General features: G+C 58.4%; 1 protein-coding gene across 4 annotated transcripts; it reads left to right on the top strand.

Moving 5' to 3' along the window:
• The first annotated feature begins 55 nt into the window (after positions 1-55).
• Positions 56-22620, top strand: SLC35E2B (solute carrier family 35 member E2B). Of its 4 annotated transcripts, XM_082614794.1 has the most exons (11): positions 56-108; positions 163-368; positions 11289-11691; positions 11778-11913; positions 12121-12248; positions 13862-13982; positions 14687-14749; positions 14936-14989; positions 15283-15355; positions 16427-16572; positions 18627-22620. In XM_082614794.1, exons 2-11 carry the CDS (start codon positions 366-368, stop codon positions 18862-18864), a joined length of 1365 nt encoding a protein of 454 aa, XP_082470920.1. In that variant the 5' UTR covers positions 56-108; positions 163-365; the 3' UTR covers positions 18865-22620. The 4 variants fall into 4 exon arrangements, with proteins under 4 accessions (XP_082470920.1, XP_082470919.1, XP_082470918.1 ...); XM_082614793.1 differs by having other exon boundaries at positions 81-368; XM_082614792.1 differs by lacking the exons at positions 56-108; positions 163-368 and adding an exon at positions 10093-10675.
• Positions 22621-22707: the final 87 nt, after the last annotated feature.

Below are 22707 nucleotides of genomic sequence, written 5' to 3'. Positions count from 1 at the left end.
GGGGAGGACGGCGGCGGCCGCCTTCTGGGCTGAAGCAGTACGCCAGAGCATATCGCGAGGGGGCGCCATCGCCTCCCCCACCTGGGCGGAGGTGGTACAGCCCGGAAGGTGCCAAGGGGGGAAACCGCGAGGGGCGCCAGCCGAGGTGGTACGGCCCGGAAGGTACCAAGGCCGCGGGGGTCGCCTTCGCCCCACCCCCGCCTGGGCTTAAGTGGTACGGCCTGGAGAGTGCCAAGGGGATGACTACGGGGATCGCCCAGCAGCACCACCCCCGACTGGGCTGAGGTGGTACGGCCCGAAGGGTACCAAGGGGATGACCATGGGGGTCGCCGTCACCCAGGATCACCACCCCCGCCTGGGCTGAAATGGTACGGCCAAGAGGATGCCAAGGGGACGACAGCGGGGGGGAATAGACCAGCAGCGCGGCCCCTCCACCGGCTCAGCAGCGGCGGCCGAGAAGCCCAGACGTTCAGGACACAGCGGAACGAGTCCCGCGGGACAGTGGGGAGCCGTGGCTGGTTTCCGACGCGTCACTTCCATCTCATGGCTTCCGGGGCCGGTAGTGGCACTTCCGCCCCGCTTCGCCCCGCCCCCGTCCCCGCCCCACCACCCGCGGGGACCTGGGTTGGGGGGGTCTGTTTGGGGCCCGCCCACCGGGCCCGCCCCGCAGGCTTTCGCGCGGGGAGCCGCCGTCGCCGGAACGTGGTCGGGTCGCTGTGGGGAGGCGGGGGCGGCGGGGCCCCGGGTGACCGCGTCCTCCGCCCCGGCGCGCTGAAACCCCGCCCGGATGCGGCTGCGGGTCCCGGTGCACGTCCCCGAGGCTGCGGGGCCCGCGCGGCGTCTAGCCCGGGGACTTCTCGGTGGGTGAAGCGCTGAATTAAGCTGGCGGGGTGGGTCGCCTGCGGGGGTCGCCTTTTGCGTCAGGGCCGAAGTTCCCCCAACTAGCCACCTCCCTTCCCCGGCCCTCGGACCCTCTGCGGGCGCGGCCTCTGAGCCACCCCAGGGCCTTGGCACGCGCGCGCCCGGCGTCCGACGCCGCCGGGGGTCACCGTCCCTCTCACCTTCACGACCGGTCCGCTCCTTCAGCGTCCACCGCATGGAGTTCCCGCCCCACCTCGCAGGTGTCCGCTCGGACCCCAGGCCTCCACGGCCGGCGCCGCGTTCCCGTCCTGGGTCCGCACGGCGCCTGAGGCGGGGCGGCTGGGCACAGGTGCGGCAGGGCTTGGGGGTCTCCGGAGCGGGTGGGGGGAGCCGCGCTCGGGTCGTTGGGGTGGGCTGTCAGAGGCGGGATGAGGGGCACAGGGTCGGGGGTCCTTGCGTTTTGCCCCCCCCCCCGCCGATTCCCCCCCCCCCCGAGGTGGGGCATGGCCTCGGAACGGCAGGTGCAACCGCTTCCTAAAGAACCGGGTAAAGATGCTCCGTCTGATCCGGAACCAAAGGGCGCGATCGCCCGCATATTCATTGCAGTTGGTGTCTTTCTACGCAGGATTTTAGAAAACTGGAAATTATATAATGACTAACATCCTGCCGGGCGCTGGTCCTAGCGGACTGTTACTTTGTAAATTGGGGTGGGAAACTCCCAGTCAGGCCCAGAGCTAAGACTTCATTGTAGTCCTCAGGTGACTTTCCTGTAGCCGGTTTTACGGGGCCTGTGGGGTCCAGGCAGTGCCCCCGCCCCACCGCCCCAAGCTCATCTTCTGAAGCCTTGAGGACCTTGCTCACCTACTGCTGCGGTATAAAAAAGAGAGAGAAAAAAAAACTATTTAGAGGCAGACTCTTTGTTCAGTAGCTTAAAGTTCTTTTTTAGTAGAGTGCAGTGTACTTTACCAAAAATCTTTAAACTTGCAAGTAACATTGTAAAGCAGAATAAAACAATATTAAACAGCATGAAAAGGAACATTAAGGGAGGGAATAGGAAAGTTTTTACATTAAAGAAGTCCATTTTCTTTTTAAAGTTTTTTTAAATTGAAGTACAGTTGATTTACAATGTTGTGTTAGTTTCTGGTGTACAGCAGTGATTCAGTTATACACACACATTCTTTTTCAGATTCTTTTCCATTCCATTACAGGCTATTACAAGATATTGATTGTAGTTCCCTGTGCTATATACAGGTCCTTGTTGTTAAGAAATCCATTTTCAGTGCACATAAATTAGAAAATGAAGAGGAGCCAAAACGCAAACAAAATGTGAAGGACCTGAGATTCTGCTCCCAGAGCTGACCTCAGTTGGTAACTTCGCCTGTGTTCTTCTGAACCATTTGTACTTTTTAAACGGGAACATACTGTGCAGAGGTCTTGTAACTCTGCTTTCACTTAATCTATGACAAATCTATTTTTGTCAAAACTTGCAGGGCTACAGTGTCCCATTATGTGACAGGGTTTGTTACAAATTTCTTATCTGACACTTGGCTAGTGTCAGCTTCTCAGTCTTAAAAACAAAGCTTTTGAAAATCCTTGTCTGTACAATCTTGGGCCTTTGTTAGATTATTTCTTTAGGATAAATCCCTAGAGGTGGAATTTCTGAATTAGTGTATAAAATTTGTAGACTTTCAGCACATTTTGTCTAAACTGCCCTGCTGACAATTTGAACCAACCTAGATTTCCTCACCAGGCATTTGAGAACATCTTGAGTTGTTTGTTGGAGAACAGGGACTCTTGACCTCAGGCTAACAGGCCCTAGAATTTAAGGGTCTGCAGAACTGGGTGGGAAAGTTGACATCTTTATTTTCGCTAACCTCCATGCAAACTTCCCTTTGGTGGCGAATGTGCTGTGGTGGCCCTGGCCCCCCTCCCCCACCGTTTCAGAACCAGGCACACCTCCCCGCGGGTCGTGAGCCCTCGCTGCAGGGCTGGCGAAGGCTGGGCCGTTCAGGCCGTGGGAGAGGGGGCTCAGCGCCTGCACGTGACGAGGTGTCACAGGTGTGCTTCTCACTATGTGTCGCTGACCTGGTTTCCTTTCAGTCCCACGTGTGCACCTTCTTCTGAGGACAGCTCTGGGCAGGAGTAAAGTTAAGAGTCAACCCTGGCCTCGTGAGCCACCTACTCCGTGCTGGGTGGAAAAGGCCACGTTTCAGTTCTTGTTATTTGTGCTATAATCTGAGAGGGCAATAATTCAGACCTTTGTCACGAGGGGCCGGCTCGGGGAGCAGCCCCACGATCCTTGCGTTCAGCCCGGTCCGCCCTGTTTCCAGGCCGACCTGGAAGGCGGGGTCAGTTTTTCGTTGTCGGATTGAGGCCACTGACCTTCGGTCTTTCGCAGGATGGGAATTGCTTCTCGTGGAGGCACCTGGAGTCACGGGGGCTGAGAAAGAAGAACGGGCGGTGGAAACACGAGCCGGAGCTGGGGAGGGCAGCTGGGGTCTCGGCGGGGCTGGGTGAGCCGGACCTGCTGGGCTCTGAGCCGCTGAACCCCGGCCGCTCCCGGCCTGCACGTGCGATGCCCAGCACCGCTGCGCGGGGCTTCGCCGCAGCCGGAAGCGGGCCTTCTGCCCAGGATCGGCGCTGCGGCCGGTGACCAGTGGTAAGTGCTGCGGTCACGTGCCCTCCCACCATCCGGGCAGAGAGGGCCTGGCCGGCCGTTGGCCGTGGCTATTGCCGGGCGTTTGTCGTCCTCACTCCTGGGCCAAGTCCACAGCACACGTTCATTCTCCGGCGGGTGGCCGGTCGCGCTTCCCAGCCGTCGTGACGGGCAGTCCCGCTCTGGACGCTCTCGCAGGACTTCTCTGGGGGAACCTCGGGAGTGAAAGTGCTGACGTGTAGGGTGCGCAGGTGCGTAGCTCTCAAGAGGCCGCCACGCCGTTTCCGCAAGTGCTCGTACCAGCCACCCCGTAGCTGTGTCTGGGGGCCTCTGGATCCACACCTTCCAGCAGCTCTGGGTGTCGTTGGACCTGATGGTTTTTGGCAGTGGGGGTGGGTGGTGTGTCCAGCCCCCTGACCGCTGGTGAGGTCGACCCCCGTGATCGGATGTGACCTTGCCTCCCTCCCTGCATTCTCACCCGCCGTAGCCCCTCCCCTCGAGGCCGGCCTTCTAATGAACTCAGAACAGCAGAGAAGGAGACTCCGGCCTCCTCGGGTGCTTTCTCTCAGCCGCCAGCTCGTTCCAATGCAGGCCAGGTGCCGGCTGTGGGCTGCCCCGTGGAGGGGGTCTTCCCCCAACAGCTGGCCGGGAGCTGCGCGTGTGGGCTTGGAAGCAGGCGCCCCGGCCTTCGGGTGAGGCCTCAGCCCCCTCCTGCCATCGTGATGGCCAACTGCCCAGCACAGCTGCTGCCAGAGTCCCAACCACAGAAGCTTGCGGGCCCGTAGGTGTGTCGTTGCTCTGCGTTGCCGGGTGTGCGATGCCGCGTCACACGGCGCTGGAGTGCTGATGCGCGTCCTCTCTCGTGCTTATCGGCCGTTTGGAAACGCTCTCCTGCGCTGGTGCTCTGGCCCACGTTTCCTATTAAGTTGTAGGAATTCGTTCCCTCTCCTTTGTCACGTCGTAACTGTCTCCTCCAGGTTGTCGCTTTGTCATTTAGTGTGTTAATGTTACAATACGTTATAGTGTGTTTTGATGGCACAAAAGCTCTTAGTTTAGCCAACATAGTCTGTTTTATTTATATTCTCTTTTATGGGGATTGGTTTAAGATACTCTTTTCCAGGAATTCACTGGTGGTCCAGTGGTCAGGACCTGGCACTTTCACTGCTGGGGCCTGGGTTCAATCCCTGGTTGGGGAACTAAGATCCCGCAAGCTGTGTGGTGCGGGCAGAAAAAAAAAAAAAAGACACTCTTTTCCTGTACCAGGATCGGGAAAATATTCTCTTATATTCTCCTCTAAACATAGGACTTACACAGCTGCATTTCACAGCCAGGCTGCCCAGGTTCAAGCCCTGCACTGTGGCCGTCTCTGCACTTCATGTGTCTCACACGGGTGACAGTGTCCCTCTGCAAGGGTTGTGAAGATTCATCGAGTTAATCTGTGTGAAATGCTCGGTCAGACCCTACCTGGTTCCTAGGAAGTGCTCTGTGGATGTTGCTGATTGTTCTTATTTGTCTAGAATTGTGAGATCAGGGTCCAGTTTCTTTTCTCTGGTGTGGATCACGTCCATCCTAGTATCAGCGACAGTGGCCTCCCTTCTCCAACGAGCCACAACCCCGCTCTGTCTTGGATCAGAATTCTGCTTGTGCGGAGTCCCTGGGCCTCCGTTCCAATTCGTTTACTTGTTTCTGCGCCGATACAGCACGTGACCTGGACTCCTCCTATGTGGGTAGGCGCCTCCCCCTTCTCCTCCTCCTTCAAGGAAGTTTCCTGTCTTCTCCCCTTCGTACCTCCATCGAGTGCCCTTTATTATTAACACGTACCTTGTAGGGATACACTCTGAGACCAAATATTCTGTTATTTCTAAACTGTCACCCAGCCTGAGTCGATTGTTAGTGTGATCATGGGCATGGTCGCCAAACGGAGATATTCTAATTGTGTCAGTCATCTGACTTTGTAACAGAAGGAAGAGCTTTCTCCTTTCCCCATTTAGTGATCATGGTGGATGTGTGGCTTCTAACCCTTTGCTATTATTTACTTTCTCTCTCAAACTGCATCCCTCATGCTGGCCCCTGTGTCCTTCTGATAAGTCCCTGTCACCCTAGGAGCCCTCCCTCTCTTTCTGGCCCAGCTCCTGTCCCAGCCCTGGAATCAGCTGTTCCTCCAAGGAGGCTGGTTCGGCCCAGCAGAGAATGAGGCTTAGGAGCCGGCTGTGCTGCTGGGAGCGTCCCTGCCTCCAGGCCTCCCGGGGAGGGAGCAGCGGCATGCACAGGCGTCCTGCCGCCCGTCTGCCCCTGTGGCCATCCCTCCTTCCCCGCAGCGCACACCCTTCTCTGCCCCACCTCAAGCTCTCACCCAGACTCTGTGAAGCCGCCCCGGGCCCAGCGCCTGCCTGGGGTGTCGTCTGGAGCCTGCGCGTGTTCTCAGTGCCGCTGGCACAGTTACTGGCTGGCTTCCTGTCCTTCGCTCTTCAGTGGGATGTTGTTCACCGAGCTGTGGTTTGGTTCGGGTCGTTCTGTCTGTATTGCACGTTAGGGGTTTTTGGTTTTAGAGATGTTATTGATTTGATCATTTTTGGTTCCAGAGGGTGTGAATGTTGAAAAGGTGCGCGGCGTTGGCAGGCTCTGTGCGCTGTGGATGCTGTAACGACCTGCAGCCCCCGGCCTGGTGCTCAGCCTCTGCCGTCCATCCTCCTCTCCTCGGCTTTCGACACCTGCATTTTCTCACCATCAGATCTGCACTTGTGGCAGGGAAACTGCAGCGGTGCCGGGTTCAGTGCCTCAGGTCAGGGAGACATGGTGTCTCTGTCTCGTTCCTGGTGGTTCCCACTTTGGTGGCTCTATGGAGGGGCATCTGCTTGTTTCTCCGGGGGGGTAAAGTTGTGATTGACCCTGGTCACCAGTTAACACCTCGCAGGGAAATGGTCGGAGGACACCGTAGTTTCATTCAGCAGTGGGACGTTTCCTCTCTAGACTTGCCATGTTTTCATCCCGCTGATTTATTCCTGACAGTTTCTTCGTCTGTTTGTCTGCACGACTGCATCCTGTCTGTCCCTCTGTCCATCTGTCCATCTGTCCCTCCTGGAGCAGCCAGGAGGCTGCTCCTCCCCCACTGGCAGCCTGCTGGCCAGGTGGTCTCTGATCTTTGATCCTCACCTGTCCTCAGGCTGAGTCGTGGAAGCTTTTCTCCAGGGCGCCTTGCCTCTCCTTCTGGTGGCTGGGCCGTGGATGGGGCCGCTTTGGCCCTTGTGGGCTGTGTCCCGAAGCAGGACCCCAGGTCACCTTGGTGGCTGCATCCTTGATGCCCGCCACCTCGAGCTCCCTGTGTGCTTCTGAGGGTCTTCGGAGCCTCCACGTCAAGTCCTGTCCTGAGCCGGATCTTCTTGGGAGCCCGGGGCCCCTGGTGAGATTTCCACTTCTGCCACCCTGGTCTTGATCCCCAGGGACCCTGTTCTGGTGACTTGTAAAGCAGCACATCCTGCTTGCCGGTGGGCACTCGGCTCCCCCTGCCCCGTCTCCTGCCTTGGCTCAGCTCCCAGGGCACTGAAGGGTGACCAGAAGCTCAGGGCTGCTCAGCTGCTTTCTCTGTCAAGGCCTCTCCTTGGGGCCCTGATTTCTGTCCTCAAGGTCTATCCCGTGCCTGTTGAATTCCCAAGAGAAGGGTCTTCTGGCGTCCGGCCTGGAGGGCCACCGCCCTGGTCTCTGCTTTCCCTGCCACCTCGGCCTCCATCACAGCCCAGGGGCCTCCTTCACTGCCTGGTCTCGGCTGCTTCTCTGTAGTGGCCCCTCCTTATTCCAGCCCCCCAGCCCCACCCCCAGAGCCGCTGGAGGAGCCCTCCAGGCCTCAGACCCCCATCGCCTGACAAAGCAAAAGCAAGCAAACAACTAGGAACCTGGTGTGACTTAGGGAGTCTTGTCGAGAAGGAACAAGACAGGACCGTCCATTCCGAAGTTGATTTCATTTGTTTGTTTGTTTGTCTGGGGCTGGGCCACGCGGCTTGCGGGATCTTAGTTCCCCGACCAGGGATTGAACCCCGGGCCACTGCGGTGAAAGCGCCGAGTCCCAACCAGTGGACCGCCAGGGAATTCCCGTGATTTCATTTTTTAAGACATTCAAAGCCCTTGTTCTGACTCCAGAGGCATTTGGACCCCTTCCGGACACTACACACACGGAGGTTGCCGACGTCTCCTGCTGCACGTGAAAGCTGGGGGTCTGCCTGTCCCTTGGCTGTCGCATCCTCGGTCACCAGGCTGGGTGGGCTGCTTGTGGGGTGTCGATGGTCAGGAAGAGGTCACCCGCTGGAGGGAGGCTGAACATCCGTGTTGGGCTCCCTGGGCCCTGCTCTGGACGCAGCGGACAGCAGTGCTGGTCTGTGACGGAGCACCTGCTGCCTTCCAGTCCGGAACCTGCGACAGGACACAGAAAGCTCCTGGTGCCCCATGAGACCAGGTCACCAAGGGCAGACGGTCCGGGACGCTCTGGTCTGAACAGGCATCTGTCTCCCCAGGTGCTGCCTGGCTCTTTCTCATGTATAAACCCTCAGCTTTCGGAACAACCTAGAAAACAGCGTGGTGCCCGCCATGCTTGCCCGCTCGCGTGCCCCGTCCTCGCGGCCCGACCCCAGCGTGCGTTCCCAGTCCTTTGCTCTTGACAGCACTTTTTGTGCTTTTATTTCTAATGACATGTCGTGTCTGGTGGCGCTGTGTCGTGTGTCTCCTTCCGCGACTCGGCCTCAGCACTTCCGACGGCTGTAAGGTTTGCCTGTCGCCCATCGCCCGTGTGCGGCTTCCCTCTGCCCGCTGGGGGCGTCCATCCCCACCCGCTGCCGTCTTCGTCCCTGTCGACAGGCGCGTAGGTTCTGTTTGGCTTTTGTTCTGCTGCTGGCAAAAAAGTGCCGCGTTGACCCCATCTGACGGACGCTCTGTCCCCATGCCACCCCGGCCACGGGCTCTGCTGACTCTTTCTTACGTTCCCTGTGACTTGCGGTGACTCCTGAAAGGTCCCATCCCCACCGTTTCGGTCTGAATCTGTTTGCATCTGCGCTGCCACCTGCTTTCGGCCTGGGACAGTTGGGAGGCGCTGGAGCCTCGTGTGCTGGTTGGGCGGGGGTGTGTGTGTGATGGATTCTGCTTCTTCAGAGGCCGCAACACCCTCCACCCTCGGGGCAGATGGGGCAGAACCTCCAGAGCGGGTGAGAGGACAGCCCAGCACGATGACCTCGGGGGTCGTGGGTGCCCGGTCGGCGCAGACCCAGCAGAAACACAAGGAACGACCCTCACAGGACGGACGTGGCGGACGGCCCGGGGCCCGGTGTGGTCAGGAGTGGGGGTGAGTCCCTGGTGGCTCGTTCATCCAGTGAAATGCCACACCGTCACCAGGTGAGCGGCGGCTGTGGAACCGCGCGGACCCGCCTTTGTTTCAAAGCAGCTTCTTGTTGAGGAAGGAGAGCGGGCGCCCCAGGGCCTCGGGGCTCAGCGGCGGAGCTCTGGCATCGGGCCGGAGCTCCTTGAGCTGCAGAGAAGGAGGCGGAGGCCTGGCTGGCAGTGCTGCCCGGGAAGCTGTGAGTTTCCCAGACAGAAACCTAGTGAAGATCATGGGGGGAAGCGCCTGCACCTTGCCTCCAGCCTCGTTTTGTGACGAGAGAGAGGAAAGGCGATGGGACCCTCCCCGGGGGCTTCTGGAGCATCACCTGACAATCAGGTTTGGTTTTGGAGTCTCAGCGGTGGCGTCAGGACTTGTGTGACAAACACCGGGTCAGGGTCCCTGAAGAGAGGGGCCTGGCGCTGTCGTTGGGCCTGACGGGGGCTCCCTTGAGAGGCAGAGCCCCCGCGGCCGGTGGGAGCTGTGTCCTGGGGGGGCCCGGCTGCAGGGCTGGGCATCCAGACGGGGTCAGCCAAGGGCCGGGGGGTGGGGCGCCATCTCTGCTCTCGGGGACCCCGAGCCACACATGGGCTTTGTTCCTGTGTTTTCCGTCCGCCTGCAGCTGGGCCCCTGTTCCCAGCTGGGGGGCAGCACGGGCTCCCCACACCCCTGCTGGGCCGCGGCCGGTCCAGCCCACGGAGGTGCAGCTCCCAGCAGGGTGTGGCCTAGAGAGGACTGCGGGACCAGGCTGGGAGAGGAAGGAGGACGGGGCGTTAGCGGAGATCTGGCCCCGTCAGCGCCTGGAGGGCTCGAAGAGCTCGTGTGTATCGCGGGGGCAGTGGGGGCCCGCGGGAGGGCCACGTGCATCCGTCGTGGTCTGGGGTGCGTTTGGGGAGCTGCCCTGGTGTCCCGAGGGTCGGGGTGCATGTCAGGCCTGGGTGCCCACCGGGACCTGGTGCTGCTGAGCTTGTGGGGTGACCCAGAGCACTGGGTGGACACGGGGAGCTGGGGGGGCAGCTCAGCCAGGAGCCTGGCTTCAGGTGGGGTCAGGGAGTCACAAGTCCGTCTGGGTCACGCATGCCTGGAAGTTAGGTTAAAGCATGAGGGGCACCCCCCGAATGTCAGCATCGGAGGGATGAGGACATAGGCAGCCGGCTTGGCTGCCTAGAGGTGGGGGCAGGGGGCTGGGGACTCCGGTTTGGTGTCACTGGGAAAGAGTGGCCAGGACTCCTGAGCTGGGCAGGTGGTCGTCACTGGGTCGCTGCTTAAAGCCAGAACTGGGACTTCCCCGGTGGTCCAGTGGTTAGGACTCAGCGCTTTCACCACCAAGGGCACGGGTTCAATCCCTGGTCGGGGAACTAAGATCCCACAAGCTGCGAGGCGTGGCCAAAAAAATAAATTTAGAAAAAAGAAGGGCCAGAGCTTGAAGCACTCACCCACCAGCAAATGGGAGTCGGACTTTGCCTGTGGTCTTAGGGAGCAAGGGGTCTCTCTTGAGAAGTCGTGGCCACAGGCCTGAGCGCCAAGCACGTGTGGGTCTGTTGAGGGAGGAGCACCCTCTCCTGGGCACCTGCACAGGCCCTGCCCACGCCCGCTCCAAGGCCCACCCTCAAGCCCAGGAGGAGGTCCCCCGGGCCAGGATCTGTGCACGCGAACAGCCCCCTCGAGCCAGCGGGCAGCTGACCCGCTGAGAGGCTAAGGGTCGTACTGTCAGGGCTTGGGTGATAAACTGTTGGACCGTGAAAGAGACGATGCAAAGAAGGAATCGAAAGTTGAGAGAAACAGGCCACTTTGAAACGGTAACAAATAGAACGCGAAGAACGCAGGGGTTGGAACTCAAAACCCGATGGAGGGACAGGAACTCAGAGTCTCTGACGGGGCAGGTCAACCCTCCCACAAAGGGTGAGGGCGTGGGAGAGCCAGCCTGGTGGGAAGAGCTCGGGCGAGGGGGCCCCTTCCTCGGTGGCTCTGGTTGGTCCCAGGGTGGGTGGCAAGGTGCAGGGCACTTGTGACAGCTTCGGGGGTGGGGCGGAGACCCCGGGCCACAGCCGAACTGCGGGAGGGCAGCCTGGAGGATGAGCTCGAGGCTGGGCAGGCCGCTTGGGGGGTGCGGGGTGCCCCAGGGGTGGGGCGGGGCTGGAAGAGGCGGTGGGGGGGTGGCAGGTACTGTAGAAGGAGCTCGGGCGGATGGCTGGAGGGTGAGGTGTGTGGGGAGGGAACGGAGGCCGGTAAAGGCTTTGGTCTCAGAAACTTATTGGAGGAGAAGTCCGAGCCGTCGGGGCGCCTGCTCCTTTGGGGCTGGAAACAAGGCCAGGACCCCGAGTTTGCGTCTTGAAGTTACTCTAAGTGGGTGATTAAACTCGGCAGGACCTTAGCCACTCACGCGACGCCGTCCTTTCCTTCCCACTCCAGCCCACGCCCTGCCCAGTGCCACCCGCATGGCCGCTGCCTCCGTCCCCGCGTCCCTGCCCTGCGCTGCCCGCCGCCCCTGAGATGTCGGCATCTGCTAAGCCCGCGGCCCTGGCAGAGCTGGCGCCGGGCCCCGGTGAGAAGCCAGGGGGACGGCCGCTCCTGGCCTGGGGCCCCGTGTTTGGCCACCGGAGTGAGAAGATCGCGTTTGGCCAGAGCGAAGGTGGCCCCGATGAGCAGGTGCTCACGGTCACCGTCACCGAGACGACCGTCATCGAGGCGGACCTGGGCGTGTGGGGTGCCCGCGCCCTCATCTACCTCACACTCTGGTTCTTCTTCAGCTTCTGCACCCTGTTTCTCAACAAGTACATCCTGTCCCTGCTGGAAGGGGAACCCAGCATGCTAGGTACCCCGCCGGGCGCTGGCTGGGGGATGGAGCCCCCCGCGGGGTGGAGCCACTCTGCTCAGCTGGCACCCCGTCTCCTCCTCCAGGGGCCGTGCAGATGCTGTCAACCACGCTTATCGGCTGTGTTAAAATATTTGTCCCCTGCTGTTTGTATCAGCACAAAACCCGGCTTTCTTACCCTCCCAACTTCATCATGACCATGTTGTTCGTGGGTCTCATGAGGTAAGCAGCTAACGTTTCTGGTTGAGGGTCTGAGTTTTTTACACGTAAAACATCTCCCCCCGGCTGACTGTTACCATCAGGTGGTCCTGGGAGGGAGGGGGCCGGGCGGGGGCGGGGCAGACGTGCGCACCCTCTGGGCTCCTACCGGGTCTGCCCCGTGGCTGCAGATGCACCAACTCATCCCTGTGACGCTGTTGACTGTCTTAGGTTTGCAACAGTGGTTTTGGGTCTGGTCAGCCTGAAAAACGTGGCTGTGTCCTTTGCTGAGACGGTGAAGAGCTCGGCCCCCATCTTCACTGTGATCCTGTCCCGGACCGTCCTGGGGGAGCACACCGGTGAGCAGCCCCCAACGCCCGGGTGTGCCAGCTCCTCCGGGGGCCGCTCCCACCCACGTCACCCTGGAGCTCAGCTCCCTCCACTTCCCTCCTGGTCGTTTCTTAGCCTCAGAGGCCCGGGATGGTAGGAGCTGGGTGAAGGAGTGACAGGCAGGTAACCTCGGTGCCACTGCCCGTTCCAGGAATCTGCCAGGTGTCCCGGCCCCTCCTCCACACCCCCTCCTGCCCTCCACTGTGGCTCCCCGAAGCTCAGCAGAAGGGACTTGTTACAAATCTCCAACCTGGGCTGCGGGCACGCGCTGCCAGCTGCACACATGTCCCTGACTTTCCCGCCAACCGTTTAGAGAGGGTGGTTCCGTGAAGACAAGCAGAGTGCAGACTCGTGGACATGACACGTCGTGTTTGACCCCGGGGGTGGGGGGCGCTCACAGAGGGAGATGCGTGTTTGCTTCAACTGGGAAAATGACAAAAAGGTAAAACAAGGCGGCACCTGCCTCAGGGAGAGAGGAGGATGAGGACGGACAGGGCTCAGCCGGGCTTCTCGCAGACGTGTCCTTGGAGCCGCACAAACGCTTAGGCGATGGTAAAACAGAATCAAATCAAAGTGTAAAAGCAATTCCTAAAATCGTACTCAGCAGGAAACAGCCTGACTGCACATCAAGCTTAACCACACAGAAAGGATTTATCTCAAGGGCCTTAAAAACATCACACTTTGGGTTCCAGCTGTGGTGGATACGTGTGTAGAAAACCAGCTGTCTTGCTGAGAACAATTAGGAAATCTTGATAAAATTTAGCAAAAAAAAAAGTCTGTTGGGGAGGCATTGGAGAAGGTGCCAGGACTTGAGGGACCCCAAGGTTTGGGGTCCCCAGAGGAGTGACCCCCTGTGGGGCACCCCCGGAAGAGCCCCGAGTCCACGAAGGTGCCTGCCCCCTGGACAGCCTCCCAGCCATGGCCCCTGCGTGAGGTCCGCCGTCCAGCAGAGGCCTCCTTCCATGGTGACACTCCCGGCCTCAGGCCAATGGGCCTGTGGGTTTGCTGTGTGGACGGCGCTGTCCTCGGCGGGGGCGGGGCTGCGGGCATCTGAGGGCGGCACCTCTGCTTCCTTTTGCTGAACACGAGAGGCTTGTGCCCTCGTCTGCTTTGAATGTCAAGATGAATGAGATGCTGCGTCTGAAATCAAAGCAGAGGTACCACACGAGGCTGGATGCCCTGTGTGCAAAGTGACGTGATTTTCTGTTGCACCGAATGGTCTTAGCCTTACCTTCATGTCAAGGCTGTTGGTTAGATTTCAGAACGAAGGCAGGAGCGCTGGACACCCTGAGGGTCTGGGGCCTCCCTCCTCTCCCAGCCTTCCCTGGAGACCACCCTTCGCCCTACTCGTTTTGCAGATGAGGGTTCAGGGTCGGGGGTGGGGTGCAGGGAGCAGGGCTTGGAGCTGGTGGCTCTGGCTGTCGTGCCCCTGGCACCTGGCTCTGGAGCGGGTGACGGGAGGCATGTGCCATCTTTCCCCTCCAGCGAGAAGAATCGAACACAGTGAGCGTGCAGGGCACTCCTGGGGCGGGGTGGGGGCAGGGGCGCTGCAGCCCGGCCCCTGTGTGCTGTCGCTCCGCAGGGCTGCTGGTCAACCTCTCGCTCATCCCTGTCATGGGCGGCCTGGCGCTGTGCACGGCCACCGAGATGAGCTTCAACTTCCTGGGGTTTTCGGCCGCCTTGTCCACCAACATCATGGACTGGTGAGTCCGAGGGGCACGTCCCGTGCCGCGTGGGGTTCCGTGTCCCGCAGGAGGGGGGTGGATGGCACGCCCCAGTGGCGGCCGAGCCGCCTTGCTGACACCTCTGCGCAGCCTCCTCTCTCAGCATCACCACTTCTGAGAAAAGAGAGGAAAGAGCAGCAACACGGTGTCCGAGGGTCTCTTGTCGCCATTACTTCCAAAGAAAACCAGGCCCGTCTGGAGGGTGTGAATAATACAGCTGAACAATGAAAAATCACCTTTCATTTCATTTCTCACGCTTTGCTGTGTTTCCTTCAGCCTTTCCCAGAAACACAGTCCAGCTCACGTCATAGTTTGCACCTCGCCTGTTAACTCCGAGCGCAGGATGGTCTCCAGAAGCCTCCTCGCTCACCTGCAGACGCTCCAGACCTCATGACTTAGATCTGCAGGAAACATCTTCACACGGGTCTCCCTCTAGGTTTCTGACTGGCCTGCAGCGTAAACCCCTAGGAGGAGGACAGGGCCTGTAAACCTCTGCAGCAGGCTCGTTGCTCTGGTTTAAGTCCCCTTGGCCAGAGCTTCTGTGCACCCAGTGTCCAGGGAGCAGTGTCGCTCTTCAGAGTGCTGAGCCCTCTGTTTCCAGGGAAGCTGGATGCTGTCTGGTCTTCCCATTGGCCACGGCGGGCCTTCCCAGCCAGCAGTCTTGTCTCTGTTTTTTTTCCCAGGGCCTTCCTGTGCTCACACTGTCTGTCCCGTGGCCGCTGCCAAGCAGAGCTGGGTAACCTCAGGCACGTCCTCAGCCTCCGAGACCTCGGGTTACCCATCTGTGAAAGGGGCAGCTCAGCCCGGCTCACAGCAGACGCCAGGGCCACCCCCAAGGAGCTACCGTGTGTCCCTGCTTCTGGAGGACATGGCACTTTGACCGTGTGAGGTGCCATCTGACCTCTCGTAACCTCTTCTTTTCTTTATTCTAGTTTGCAGAATGTTTTCTCCAAAAAGCTCCTCAGCGGGGACAAATATAGGTTCTCGTAAGTGTCACTGCTCCATGGAGACCAGACCACCCTGTGCCCTGACCCCTCCCATTTCATGGTGCCTTTAAAAGAACCTTGTTGAAACTTGGGAGAAAACCCCACCTGTTTCCAACTGTCCCTTGGCCGGCTCGTTTGAGGCTGCCTGTCACCGTCCCGTGGCCGTTGGGTTGCCTGTTAGGCCCAGCCGTCCGTATCATCTGGGAGGAGATAAATAAACTGGGGCACCCTGGTTCCACGGAGGGCGAGGGCGGGGGCGAGGTGGGGAGAGGATCAAGCGCCTGTCCCCGCAGGGCCGCAGAGCTGCAGTTCTACACCAGTGCAGCAGCCATGGCCATGCTCGTCCCAGCCTGGATCTTCTTCATGGTGAGTCCAGCGCTGGCGCCTTCCCAGGTCGGGGCGAGCCCTAGGCGCCGGGTGCTGAATACCCAGAGGCCGCCACGCACCCAGGGGGGTGGGGGGGACTGAGCGAAGCAAACCCGTGTGGGTCCTGTGTGGGTCCGGTGCCCACCGGGGCCAAGCTGCAGCCAGCAGTTCCCGGAAACTTTGCTGTGAGGGTTTTTAGGTGCACTTTTTGTTGTTTTCTGGCCACACCTCAGGGCTTGTGGGATCTTAATTCCCCGACCACGGATAGAACCCGAGCCACGGCAGTGAAAGTGCCGAGTTTTAACCACTGGACCGCCAGGGAATTCCTGCACTTGTTTTTTTTTTTAATTTATTTGTTTATTTATTTTTGGCTGTGTTGGGTCTTCATTGCTGTGCACGGGCTTTCTCTAGTTGTGGCGAGCAGTGGCTACTCTTCGTTGTGGTGCACGGGCTTCTCATTACGGTGGCTTCTCTTGTTGCGGAGCATGGCCTCTAGGCGTGCAGGCTCAGTAGTTGCAGCATGTGGGCTCAGTAGTTGTGGTGCACGGGCTCAGTAGTTGTAGCTCGCGGGCTCTAGAGCACAGGCTCAGTAGTTGTGGCGCACGGGCTTAGTTGCTCCGCGGCATGTGGGTTCTTCCCGGACCAGGGCTCGAACCCATGTCCCCTGCATTGGCAGGCGGATTCTTAACCACTGCACCACCAGGGAAGTCCCCCCGCACTTGTTTTTTATTGCTACTGTTATTTAAAAACATCGTGACCACGGTTGAACAAGTCCCAGGGCAGAAGCTTATGAAACAGAGAGCGGTGTGTCCCCCAGCCCCTCCCAGGCCCGCCCCTGGTGGAGCTGCTTCCCAGATGTGCCTGCTGGGCACAAACGTGCTCCTGTGCTTGCGCGTGTCCTGGGATCCCGTCAGTCCTACAGAAGCACAGGTGCGCGTCTACGCAGGCCTCTCTTTTTAACACAAGTGGAACTGAGCTGTCCTGTCCTACGGCCGGGCTCCAGCGTGCGGCTGGCCCCTGGGCTGGGGTCAGTGTGTCAGCACAGCGGGCATCCCTCTGGCTCTGGCGCAGGACTTGCCGGTGATCGGGAGGAACGCGAGGAGCTTCCGCTACAGCCAGGACGTGCTGCTTCTGCTGCTGGCGGACGGCATCCTCTTCCACCTGCAGAGCGTCACGGCCTACGCCCTCATGGGGAGGATCTCCCCCGTGACCTTCAGGTAAGGACCGCACCTCCCAAGAAGTGAAGTGCCTCCAGGTCACGTGCAGAGGGGAACACTTGCCATCTGGACGTTTTATAAGAGGTGTTCGTGGTTGTGGAATCACAAAATGTAGCGATCACTGTGGTCACGGGTCGTAATTACTAGGCCTTTCTGTATTGGTGCCGTTTGAAACGTGAACAGGAAAGTCTGTGAAACAGATCTTTAGGGGAATCCCCACTGGGATTCTGTGCAGAAGCAGAAATCCTCGGAGTGGGGTGAGTGTACTTCTGCCCGAAACAGCACTGTTCATGGAATCTCCCGGGATGATGGATTGTCCCGCTTCTGGGCCGCCCAGGGTGGGAGCCGCAGGCCACGTGTGCTCCTGAGCGCCTGGGGCGTGCCAAGTGCCACGAGGAACCAACATCTGACATTTCTCTAACTTTAATCAGTTCACACTTGAGCAGCCACACGTGGCCGTCGGCTCCCTGCCCGTAACTTAGCACTGAGCTCAGGTCTCACAGGCTTCTTCTCTGTAACTGGGTGGACTTAGTGAAAGCGAAAGCGTGATTTGACACCAGAGCGTTTTCAGTAACAAATAGAAAGGAATCGGCTGAGGTTGCCAGCAGGCCTGGAAGTCCATGCAGTGATGTCAGTGGGTCTGCCCATCACGTTGTCGTAGAAGCCAGCGGGCCTTTGTCCTTTAACTTCACAACTGTCCCAGGAGAGCGGAATTGCACCCAGAAGTGTCGGCAGCAGGTGCGTCGCTGCCCTTGGGCCGGGGTGCACGCGCCCCCTGTCCGAGTCCCGGAGGGGAGCTGCCTGCAGGGCCCTCGAGGCCAGCTTGATTGCTAAGGGCTCCTGAAGCTCTCGCTGTCACAGTCTGTCACACAGTCCTGTTTCCATTTAGGGCCAGGAATTATATCCACATACCCCTGAAACTTTGCTTTTCAGTGATTGTTAGTGACGGTTCAAAAAAAGGCAGAAAACAGAAGAGCAGTTCTTTTTATTTTATTAAAAAATTTTTTTGGCTGCTGTACGGGATATGGGATCTAGTTCCCCGACCAGGGATCAAACCTGGGCCCCCTGCACTGGACGTGCGGAGTCTTAACCACTGGGCGACAAGGATGGTCCCCAAACCAGTTCTTTTTTTTTTTTTTTTTTTTTTTTTTTGCGGTACGCGGGCCTCTCACTGTTGTGGCCTCTCCCGTTGCGGAGCACAGGCTCCGGACGTGCAGGCTCAGCGGCCATGGCTCACGGGCCCAGCCGCTCCGCGGCATGTGGGATCTTCCCGGACCGGGGCACGAACCCGCGTTCCCTGCATCGGCAGGCGGACTCTCAAGCACTGCGCCACCAGGGAAGCCCCAAAACCAGTTATTTTTTAAAGAAAATAGCTTTAGGTAGAAAAGGACAAAAATTAAGTTTAAATTGTCCGCAGTGACAGCCCAGGAGACAAGCCCTGTCGTGTTCACTTTATCTTCATGAGGTCCCAGCAGTGGCTGAGCAGGGCTGTGTCACTTCCGAGATACTGTCCCTAATGATCGGTTCTCTCAGGCGCTCTCAGGGGAACCTTCCTCGTTCTGTGGAGAGCAGTGGAGAGCACGCTGTAGCAGTGAGGGATCAAATGTCATGACGTCTATAATGTACTTAAAAATATTTCTGTCAGGGCCTCCCTGGTGGCGCAGTGGTTGAGAGTCCGCCTGCCGATGCAGGGGATACGGGTTCGTGCCCCGGTCTGGGAGGATCCCATATGCCGCGGAGCGGCTGGGCCCGTGAGCCATGGCCGCTGAGCCTGCGCATCCGGAGCCTGTGCTCCGCAACGGGGGAGGCCACAACAGTGAGAGGCCCGCATACCGCAAAAAAAAAAAAAAAAAAAAAAAAATATTTCTGTCAAAAAAAGGACGAAGCAACATAAGGCAAAATGCTGAGTGTGAAGATGGGACTCGGCTTTTTGTTGGAAGTGTCGCTACTCCTCGGTGACCTTTTTCCTAGTAGGAAGGACCCCAGCACGAAAGAGTGGGGTTAGCGGAGACGCCTCCGGCCCCCACCGACGTCCCTGCTGTCCTCTCCCACAGTGTCGCCAGCACCGTCAAGCACGCCCTGTCCATCTGGCTCAGCGTCATTGTTTTCGGCAACAGGGTCACCAGCCTGTCAGCCGTGGGCACCGTGCTGGTGACAGCCGGAGTCCTGCTCTACAACAAGGCCAAGCAGCAGCAGCGGGAGGCCATGCAGAGCCTGGCTGCGGCCACCAGCCAGTCCCCAGACAGCAGCCCTGAGCCGCTGCTCCCTCCGGACCCCCGGCCACACCACTGAGCCCCGGAGCCTCAGGGGCGCCGCGCACCACGCCCCTCCTCGCCAGTGGGGGACCCCCTTCGCCTCTCCCGCTCCCTGGACGGCAGGCGTGGGGCCTCCGGCTCCACGGGTCACGGTCTGGGTGTGGGAGGTGCGAGTGGGCAGCCTTTCCCGCTCTTTCCTGGGACGCTCGGTCAGAGCTGGGGGAGCTCGAATCGGGGTCCCAGGTGTCAGCCCCTGGGGCGCAGACCACAGCTGCCACTGAGCCGTTGCCAAGCCACGTGACAACCTCCTCCTGGCGGCCTCTGTGCACCCCTTGCAGCCAGGCCAGGCCCCGATTCCTCTGTGGGTGACGACCACTGGGGATAGCTGCAAAGTCGGGGCTGCAGCCAGGTGCCAGCGGCCGCCCTCCCCACTTGCAGCCGGCGGAGAGAACCCGCTTCCCCACGCCAGCCGTCGGCGGCCACCCGAGGTACGTCCGGCTCCTCGGCCGTCAGGGAGTCTGTCCGCTGGGCTCGGACAGGCTGCCCCACTGCCCGGACACGGAGGCCACGGCATCGGGGCACAGAGCGGAGAGGGGACAGCTGGGGTGCAGAGACCGGCGTTCCCTGCTCCTGAGGATGGAGTGTCCGGCCCCGCCCTCCCGCCCGAGGTGGAGCTGCCCGCATCAGCACCACTTAGGGGAGGTCACTGGCGGAGCGAACGCGGCCCCACCCCTTTCCGTGCCTGCTGCGCCGAGCTCTTCACCTGAAGGTCCAGCCCTCACCTGCGGCCGGGGCGTCCCCAGAGGCCCAGACGTGGTTTCCAGCCCGAGGCTGCGGGCGGCCCCCCTCAGTGTTTGGCTCAGGGAGGGGGCTGCTGTCCCTTCTGCTCCCCTGGGCGAGAGGCAGGCTGTTCGGAGCGCCCCCGGGGAGCACCCGTCCCCACTCAGCTGGTCGGGAGCCTTGCCTTGTCTCGTCAACGAGGCTTTTAGAATTTTCCCTCGTGAATGATGAGCAGGACGAGTGTGGAATATTTACAGTTTTTGTTATGTTGCGTTTAAAAGGACAGTGTAGGTTTTTAAAAGGAAATACAGGCATAGGTGGCTTCTGGAACGCATCGTGTATGCCAGGTAGACCACAGACCCGCAGCCCGGCCCCGCCCACCTCCTCCAGAGCAGACAAACGGATGGCCAGGTGTTTGAGGCCTGTGGTGGGCTGAGGCTCCACCCCTCGCTTCACCCCTTGCCTCGCAGCCTGTTGGGATTTCTGATCGGGACGCAGCCCCCTCCCTCCCACCAGGCTCGAGCTCTGGGGCTTGTCAGGTGCAGCCCTACTCGGGGCCACAGGCTGGCCACCTGGCCATCTCCAGCCAGCCTGCGGACAGAGCCACCCGAAGGCACGAATCGTTCCCTGAGTCTCAGGCAACAGTCCCAGCTGTTCGGGGCCTGGGTTCCCTGATTGCTTCTCTGGTTTTCCAGTTGGCTTCTCAGCTGGAAAATATAAAATAGCCCCTCCTGGAGAGCAAATCTCTTGGAAACAGAGCAATAACACATTTCACTAAGTTCTGCTAACTTTAAAAAGCTTGTAATGATGATGGATTAAAATGAGGCCTTTTAAACTACAAACAGCCTTTTTACGAAGCTGACCTCCTGCTCCAGAGGACGGCGAGTCCCACGCACCTTCACTGTGCAGGGGTTGCTCGTGTGGCTTTCCCAGGTTTTATCCCTTTCCTCTTTTTCTGCTTCCCCCCAAAACAAAACTGAAGAGGGTTCTTTGGCGGTCGCTGGGGTGGCCAGCTGGTGCAGTGGTCCGTGAGGACCAGAGGGAAAGCACCAACTCCCTGGACCTGCTGCCTCTGTCCTCAGACCGTGACCGCTGTGCCCACGGCTGATGGTGAGCCGGGAACAGAAGGGGCGCATCTGAGTGTGATCAGGTGCCAGCCGCCTGCGTCCGAGGGTTGTTAGGGACCTGGGTCCCTGCCTCCTGTGGACGTGCCCCTCCCTCCACTCTCATCCTGTTTTGATTTTCTAGATATTAGGACCAAGAAAGATTTTTCTAAATTATTAGTAAATGAGGCAGTTTCTAGCAAAGCTGCTTTTGAGACTTCTCCTCATCCCGGGTGGGAGACCACAAAACACGTACTGCAGCTTCATTCTGTCTGCATCTCCACCCCTAAGTCGTCCACCCGTTGGGCGTTTCCGGGACAGCCCTGCGCCGAGAGTCAAAACCCGCAGCCTGGCAATGGCATTTGTTTAATAACCGTACAGACGTGTTTTTTAATTAAGTTTGTTTAGTCGTTTTTTAGTATGTTCTTTTCACTGAACCATCGCAGGCGTGCCCGTACCAGTGTTGACACTGGGTGTTGTGTGTTACATTGGGTCCATTCCTCCTATGTCTTTGGTCGTTGTCTGTGCCCTTGTAAACAAACACTTGAACCAGGCTTCTGAATCTGGTCATCTGCTTACTTACGTTGATAGTCAGAGGTGTAGAGATCTCTGGCTTTCAAGGAAATTTCCACTACTGAGTGGCATTAAAAAGGCTTTTTTAAAAAAGAATTCTGATAGTCATAATTTCCTGCATATCAGCATTAAAATCATCTGCCTTGGAAAGCTGAGAATTCTCTTGCACAATCCAAAATGTGTCTTCAATTTGTGAGTCAAACAGTAAAAAATTGCTGCACGAGGAATATCATCCACGTGGAGCCGTGCTCGTCGCCGCCCTTGAAATACTTTCCGCAGACTGGTGGGCTTTCCCTCCTGTGCGGCGCTGACTGTCCCATGGATGGTCATTTATAGACGGGCCAGAGGGGATCAAAGAAATGCAACATGTCTTTTTACATCTGTCCAGGGGGTGTGCTTCCTGATGCATGAAAGTATTTTCACTGTTCCCCTGGGTTGGAAAAATTAAACAAGGATGTTATTACAGGTAGAAACCCTCCTGTCTTTTTGCCTTTGACCAACATTGTGCTAAGGGCTCTGTTCTTTTCCAAAACACGTACATGCCCTGGTTGGGACCTCTTTGTTTTCTTAGTTTATAAATAGGAACGTCCCAGCTCCCCTGAAGAGCCTGCCTACTTCTCTATCCTGGCTGAGGGGCTGAGAGGAGAGTCACGAGGTTGTCCTGACCATCGCTTGGCTTACTCACCCTGCAGCTCAGGGTGTAACACCTCCCGGTTTGCTGTCTCTGTAGTATCTCCTCCTCTTCTCCTGAGGGCTGAGAGTCTGAGTTTGATGGCCACGGGGTCCATGCCTAGATGTCCAAACTGAGGTGGAAACTGTTCTAATTGGAAAAGTGTTTGGGTTTTTTTTTTTTTTTCCAGTTTTCATCAGAGGAAAACTGGCATTCAGCTGATGTGCTATTTCTAGACTGCAGATGTGTGAGTAGCGTCTGCACCCGCCCAGGGCGGTGTTGTGGGCACCACGTTGCAGAGGGCCACAGTGAGAGTGACTTTCCCACACTGAAAAACTTGAAAATTATATCAATAATTGTCTGTATCAGAACCAAATTATATGTGCTTTATACCAAACAAAACTGCGGAGAACTAAAAGTACATTGTGCAAAATGTCTATAGTGTTTTGTATTTCACTTATTTCAGTATTTATGTGATTAGATGAATTCTTTCTAGAAAATGGTGGTTAAATAATTGAGTCACTGTTAATTCTGCTATGGTAATACATCGATGCTGTACAGTGAATCCTGTGGATGCCCCCTGGTTATTTTTGTCTGAATTAAGCCACCATGGTAGCAACTATCTAGGACTCTTGTTCTGCAAAAGTGAAATAAATGTTCACGTGTACTTTGTTTTCTTCTTTGTGTAACTCTCCAGTGTTCGCGCTACTGAAATGAACAAGGGTGGGTTCTTATTGCCTTCACCCCTTTTCAG

The sequence above is a fragment of the Mesoplodon mirus genome, assembly GCF_964341445.2.
Source record: "Mesoplodon mirus genome assembly, chromosome: 3".
NCBI lineage: Eukaryota > Metazoa > Chordata > Mammalia > Artiodactyla > Ziphiidae > Mesoplodon > Mesoplodon mirus.
This window is presented reverse-complemented; position numbering and strand designations above follow the sequence as displayed.